At 41.5% G+C, this 7,500-nt stretch overlaps 1 protein-coding gene across 1 annotated transcript in view; it reads right to left on the reverse strand.

Moving 5' to 3' along the window:
* The window catches only part of tusc3 (tumor suppressor candidate 3), a 136,853-nt gene that overhangs the window by 85,043 nt on the left and 44,310 nt on the right, over nt 1-7,500 (reverse strand). The window contains exon 3 of the mRNA XM_036583568.1: nt 5,852-5,969. Within this exon, the coding sequence (XP_036439461.1) occupies nt 5,852-5,969 (118 nt within the window). The remainder of the gene's footprint in view (nt 1-5,851; nt 5,970-7,500) is intronic.

Raw genomic sequence — 7,500 nt, forward strand, 5'->3', positions numbered from 1 at the left:
TAACTAAGAAGACTAGCTAGCTGCACTCATTGCTGTTCTAGCTAACAAATGTAACTAAGAAGACTACCCAGCTTCAGTCATTGCTGTTCTAGCTACCAACTGTAACTAAGAAGACTACCCAGCTTCAGTCATTGTTGTTCTAGCTACCAACGGTAACTAAGAAGACTAGCTAGCTGCACTCATTGCTGTTCTAGCTACGAACTGTAACGAAGAAGACTAGCTAGCTGCACTCATTGCTGTTCTAGCTACGAACTGTATCGAAGAAGTCTAGCTAGCTGCACTCATTGCTGTTCTAGCTAACTGTAACAAAGAAGTCTAGCTAGCTCCAGTCATTAAGTAGAACAAAACTTAGCACCTAAACCAACAAGCTAAGACAGTGACTTTACATGATTGACTCGCCAATGATCACCACGACTGTCCGTCCCTGTCAATACAGAATCTTCCGTAACCCAACAGTCAGTACGATGTGGATGAAGCCTCAGGTAACTCTGGAGGTCTAAAATAGCCCACAATTCCATGTTCTGTGTGAGAAACTAGCCGCTGGTTGAAAAAGCAGCGAGATTTTTCCGTTTCATCTGCAATTTAAAATCACTGTTTTATTTTACTCACTTTTTAGGCTTCGCTATTATTGTACCCACAAACCTTAAATCTTCAGAGCGAGACAGCGGGAGAATGAGAGACAGCACTCAAGGAAAACATGGGTAGATAGAGAGAGAGAGTGTGAGAGAGAGAGAGAGAGAGAGAGAGAGTGAGAGAGGTAAAAAGAGACAAAGAAAGGAGAGAAAATGCAAAACGCTGCCAAACTGCTCTGCATATAAGGCGCATAATTGCATATCATTTGGTTGGCGGTGTGTGATGGTGCGACTGCCAGTCAGGAGCCGGTTTCTTCAAAAAAAAAGAAAAGAGAACCTGGGGGAGAACCGTAATAACCTGCTCTGCTCACATCACCAACGTTTATTAGCATGCAAATGAACTGAGTGGCATCAATTCTCAGCAAAACTCCAGCTAAAGGAGGAAAAACCGGCCTGTGAGTTTGGCTACTGGACGGAGATTACCGGAGTGACCTCAGGGCAGTTGCCGATGGTCAAACGTCTATGGTAGCCGAGCAACCGTGGTGGAGTAGAGTTGGGCAGTAACTGACCTTTCCACTCTCCGACGGTGTCGCTACGTGATCTGCAGGTGCACGTCGTACATCCACTACACAACCAGCTACAAACATAAAAAGATGGTTCTTCAAGGGTTCTTTACTAAAACCAATGGTTCTATACAGAAAAATGAGTTTTATGTAGAACCATTTCATGTTTAAATGGTTCTTCAGAGTGACGGAGCGTGTTTTGTATACAGTTCTTTATACAGCTTGACATTGTTACTATAGGAGAGCCCTTTCAGTGCTATATAGAACCATACACAACACATTCTTCATCAATCTGATTACCCATCTCACCATGCATAGAACCATTTAATGGAATAGTTCTATACAGAACTCATGATTTTAAATAGAACCACAGCCTTTATTAAAGAACGTTTGAAGAACTGTCTTTGAAAACGTAGGATTTCTGTATACCACGCTCTTAAAAAGGTGGTTCTTCAAGGGTTCTTTAGTAAAAATAGATGGTTCTATATAGAACCACGAATGCTTTGCATGATTAAAGGGCTCTTTGCCTTGTGAAAGGGTTCTTCAGATTCATGGAGAATGTTCTGTAGATGGTTCTACTTAGAAAAGGGTTCTATATAGCACCAAAATAGGCTTGTAACAATAGTAGAACCCTTTTCAGTGCTGTAAAGAACCATTTTCAAATAGGTTTTATACAGAACCATCTACAGCACATCTGCTTCTCCATCAATCTGAAACATTTCACGAAGCAAAGAAATGTTCTATACAGAACTCAGTTCTATTCCCTTTACTGAAGAACCCTTGAAGAACCATCTTTTTTTAAGAGTGTAGCCTAAAACTACACTCTTCAAAAACACAGTGCTTCAAAGGTTCTTTAGTAAATAGTTCTATAGAGAACCATGAACACCTAAAGAACCTATTGCATGATTAAAAGGTTCTTTCATCATGAAACGTTCCCCAGATTTATAGAAAATGTGCTGTAGATGGTCCTGTATTGAACCTTTTAAAAAAGGGTTCTATATAGCACCAAAAAGGGGTTCCGCTATTGTTACGATAACCATCTTAATGGAATGGTTCTTTACAGAACTGATGGTTCTAAATAGAACCACTGCCTTAACTTAAGAACCCTTGAAGAACCGAGAAGAGTGTAGGATTTGTGTACTTTAGCTTAAAACGGGTATTTAATGTTATTTCCTATGTTGTGTATCATTACATAGAGCAGCACTGCATCCATCAGCCTCACTGGTTTCACTGTGTTTTTCACTACAATACCCAGCATGCATTGCACAAATAAATCAACTAGAGCTGATTTATCTTTTTTTTATTTTTTTAATGCAATTTAATAGAGTACAATTTTCAAATTGCAAGAGCTGCAATTTTTTTTTTAACGAGAGCCTAAATTATCAAAAAAGTTTGATAATTGGGAGAATTGAACCTAATAACCCTGAGCTTGTTAACTGCCTGTAGACGAGTTCGACCAATCAGAGCCAACTAAACCTCCATGTGTTGTGACAACCACAACTTACTGGCTGTCTGGCACATTACATTCAGGGGAAGCCTCAAGCTAGAAAACGTCTTAATTTATAGAAAATAATCGAAATTAAAAACGCCGAAAAATCGCAATTTGGTATGTTCCCCAAATCGTTCAGCCCTACTTTAAACACTGAGCGTGTTTACATGCACCCAATAATCCGATCATAATCGGATTTCTGCAGTTATCTGATTATTCAAATGGTCACGCAAACAGCACACTCCAATCTAGAAATCCGATTAAGAAATCTGATAAAGCGGCTGGATTTTAGCTCAGTAATCAGATTTCTCAGTGCTGTAAACTCTTACTCTGATTTCTTTCGGAGTCCTCAGTCTGTGTATGGGCGAAAACAGACTGCCGTACTGGAAATAAGCGAGCAGCGCCGCCACGAGACGCAGCAAAACACTTTCGGAGCAACGTTGAAACCAAAAACATGCTTGACGAAATGAAGGATTTAAATTTCCTTCGTCTTCTAGATGATTTATGTTCATATTTTCAGTTAAAGTAACTCGACGTCAAAAAAAGCTGCATCGTGAAGTTTGAGTTTTACGTTACGTTTATGTCACGTCTTCTTCTGTGAGTTTATTGGCTGGTTGCAAAGCAGAAATCTGATTACTGTCTGACTCATGTAAACCTGGAGTTTCCCCATTATTTGATTACTTGTGCATATAAACGCGTTGATCGGATTACTGACAAAATCAGATTTTCTGCAGTTATCGGATTATTATGTGCATGTAAACGCACTCAATGTAGTCATCAGTCAGAGCTGATTATTATAGCTTATGTTAGATAACCAGTCACAGCAACTGGTGGATGAAGCTGATCTAAACGTGTTTGCAGCCAAATTTAAGGCTAAATTGCATATATGAAGTCGTCTCAGGGGCCGGTTTGAGACCCCCGCTCTAAAGAGTGTCTCTAAAGATCATACTTCCAGGACTGGTCATCTAACAAGGTCCTTCTGAACTGAACAACAACGAGCCTAAAGATCTACATCTGTAAAATCTCCACAACGTGACGTTTCATTAGCGTCTCCCGTGCGCTCTGCGTTCTCTTTCTGACTCTGTCTGGATTTTTCTCTGTGTTCTGCAGAAGAACCGACGTGTTCCATTACAGAAAGTGAGGCTGGATTGTATTTGATTGGTGTTGTCACTTTCTGAAATGTAATTCAGGTTAAAACGCACCTCCTAATGCAGTCGCAGCCAGACAGACACAGACGGAGAAAATCAGAGCTGAAACGTGAACGTGAGGCTGACCGATGTGGTCTGTCAGAGAGATGGACGACAGGCACTTCTGAAGAATTCTATCTGAAATCGGCCAAACCCCTCTGGTGGACACTCACTGGTCACTTTATTGCGGAACAGAACAAGTACCTCGCTAGCTTGTTAGAGAGCTGATCTGCAGATAAAGTAGCTCAGCTGTGTAATAATAAGTGTTCTAAGGTCAGCTGAGAAAGCTCAGAGACGGCCGCTGATCAAATTAGCTGGACAGTCTTCTGCATTCCTCAAACTTAGACGTAGTTCTTTAAGTTATCAGTGTGGCTGTGAGTGAGTGAAGTTACAGACGGTCAAGTTTTAGCCAGAGGAGGCTGTTAGCTAGAGATGTTTTAGCTAGTAAAACCTTCTGTCTAGTGAAGTTTTAGCTTGGAAAGTCTGCGAGTCAGTGAGGATTTTGCTGAAAACTGCTGGGAAATGAAGCTTTAGCTCATTTAGGTTTAGCTAGTGAAGCTTTAGCTCATTTAGGTTTAGCTAGTGAAGGTTTAGCTCATTTAGGTTTAGCTAGTGAAGGTTTAGCTAGTCAAGTTCTAGCTAGCGAAGTTTTAGCTCATTTAGGTTTAGCTAGTGAAGGTTTAGCTAGTCAAGTTCTAGCTAGTGAAGTTTTAGCTCATTTAGGTTTAGCTAGTGAAGTTTTAGCTAGTGAAGTTTTAGCTAGTGAAGTTTTAGCTCATTTAGGTTTAGCTAGTGAAGTTTTAGCTCATTTAGGTTTAGCTAGTGAAGTTTTAGCTAGTGAAGTTTTAGCTAGTGAAGTTTTAGCTCATTTAGGTTTAGCTAGTGAAGTTTTAGCTCATTTAGGTTTAGCTAGTGAAGGTTTAGCTAGTCAAGTTCTAGCTAGTGAAGGTTTAGCTAGTGAAGTTTTAGCTAGTGAAGTTTTAGCTCATTTAGGTTTAGCTAGTGAAGTTTTAGCTCATTTAGGTTTAGCTAGTGAAGTTTTAGCTCATTTAGGTTTAGCTAGTGAAGTCTGTTGAATAGTGAAGTTTAAGCTTGTGAAGTTTGTTTGTTAATTTTTTAGCTTCCTCATTTTTAGCTAGTGAAGGCTCCTGGCTAGTTAAGTTTCAGCTAGTGAAGTTTTAGCTCATTTAGTTTTAGCTGGTAAAGTTTCATCTAGTGAAGTTTTAGCTAGTGAAGCTTTAGCTAGTGACGCTTTAGCTAGTGACGCTTTAGCTAGTGACGCTTTAGCTAGTGACGCTTTAGCTAGTGAAGCTTTAGCTAGTGACGCTTTAGCTAGTGACGCTTTAGCTAGTGACGCTTTAGCTAGTGACGCTTTAGCTAGTGAAGCTTTAGCTAGTGAAGCTTTAGCTAGTGAAGGCTGCTGGGCAGTTAAGTTTTAGCTCATTAAGTTTTAGCTAGTGAAATTTTAGCTAGTGAAATCTGCTGGCTAGTGACATTTTAGCTAGCAAGAATTTTGCTAGAGAATGCTGATGGCTAGTCAAGTTTAGTTAGAGAAGAAACTAGAGATTGACTTGTTAACTAGTCACACTTTAGCTAGTGAAGGCTGCTGGCCAGTGAAGTTTTAGCTAGTGACATTTTAGCTAGTGAGGACTGCTGGCTATTAAAGTTCTAAGATGTATAAGTATAAAGTGAAGTATAAGGTTTTAGCTAGTGAAGGCTACTGACTGGTCAGGTTTAAGCTAGGTAGGTTCAGTTAGTGAAGACGTTTTTAGCTTGTGAACTTTTAGCTAGTGAAGTTTCTTTGTTTGTCTTCTATGCTAACGAGTAAAGCTGCTATACTGCTTCTAAACTCTGCCTCTGCACTCCCTCACTCTGAGCACTAACATACAGTGGACCGATCTGTTTTAGCATTTTGCTGCGTGTCGGTCAAACAATTCAATGTTTTGTTGCATAATTTTCTCTCTGCACATTCAGTTGAACTCTGGCAGGGGGAGGGGCTTAAACACAGAGCATGTGAGAGAGAAGTAGAGGAAGAGTCACCTGCTGAAAAACATCGGCACCCTCGTCATAGTCGACGACCGTAAAGAAGAGCTTGTTGGAGAAGGCGGACGAGTAACGCCACGAGTTAGCCAAGACCTGATACTCCTCATTCGCCTGCCTGAGAGAGAGACAGAGAGAGAGAGAGACAGACAGACAGACAGACAAAGAGAGATCATTAGCGGCGATTTAAAAAAATGAATGATTCTTAATTAATAACCAGGCTGCTCTGGAAGACAGCAGAGAAAATCTGAGAGAGAAACAAAGACAGACAGACAGACAGACAGACAGAGAGAGAAAGAGAGAGAGAGAGAGAGAGAGAGAGAGAGAGAGAGAAAGACAGAAATATGGCTAATTATCTGTCCTTCTGTGAAGAGACACAACGGCTGACATCCTTCTGCTCGTTACTCTGACAACAGTCAAAAACAAACAAACAAAAATAACAGCAGCTCCAGAAAATGGCTGGACTCAGTTCGTCCACATCACATTTATAGTCCAGCATTTTTTCCTTCACTTTGCCGATGTTTTGGCCTCGGCTGCGGTCGAGTCACTGAAATTCTGCTCTGTTTGGGCACGAGCGTCCAGACCACTCAAACACGTCAGCGAGATCCGTCCGTCCACAGCTACGTAGCGATATTACAGTGTATAAACCCCTCATTACAAAGACCAGTGACCCTCTGAGGGGTCAGTGGTGTAAAACCACCAGCACAGCTCTGATCAGGTGAGTCATCCTTCACCCAATTCTCCACATGCAGGACAGTGCCTGTGCACTGTACACCACGAGAACGGTACAGGCCTGAATGATGGACCCTCACAGTGAGGGGGTCAGGTGGCTCTGTTACGCTCGGGTGGGCTTTTTGCTGGCGAGGTTTGGGTCCACTTATCCTCTTGGAGGAAGGAGTCACTGCAAGTCATTACACGGTTATTCTATCACCTTTATCCTCTGATAAACGTGTCTGTCCAGAGGGGAGTGGTGTCCAACAGGCCGCCACGGGTCACTGAACAGTCTGATCATATGTTACGGCCTTCGCAGTCACCAGATATCAACACAACTGAAGACGACAGCTGACCAAATGAGCTGGTCAGTCAACTGTAGCCCTAAAACGCAAACTTCAACACTGACAGTGTGGCTGCTCGCTACCGACGTTTTGGCTTTTGAAGACTGCTAGTTAGTGGAGTTTTAGACAGAGAAGACTGCTAGTTAGTGGAGTTTTAGACAGAGAAGACTGCTAGTTAGTGACGTTTTACCCAGTGAAGACTGCTAGTTAGTGACGTTTTACCTAGTGAAGACTGCTAGTTAGTGACGTTTTACCTAGTGAAGACTGCTAGTTAGTGACGTTTTACCTAGTGAAGACTGCTAGTTAGTGACGTTTTACCCAGTGAAGACTGCTAGTTAGTGACGTTTTACCTAGTGAAGACTGCTAGTTAGTGACGTTTTACCCAGTGAAGACTGCTAGTTAGTGACGTTTTACCCAGTGAAGACTGCTAGTTAGTGACGTTTTACCCAGTGAAGACTGCTAGTTAGTGACGTTTTACCTAGTGAAGACTGCTAGTTAGTGACGTTTTACCTAGTGAAGACTGCTAGTTAGTGACGTTTTACCCAGTGAAGACTGCTAGTTAGTGACGTTTTACCTAGTGAAGACTGCTAGTTA

The sequence above is a fragment of the Colossoma macropomum genome, unplaced genomic scaffold (genome assembly GCF_904425465.1).
Source record: "Colossoma macropomum unplaced genomic scaffold, Colossoma_macropomum, whole genome shotgun sequence".
Lineage (NCBI taxonomy): Eukaryota > Metazoa > Chordata > Actinopteri > Characiformes > Serrasalmidae > Colossoma > Colossoma macropomum.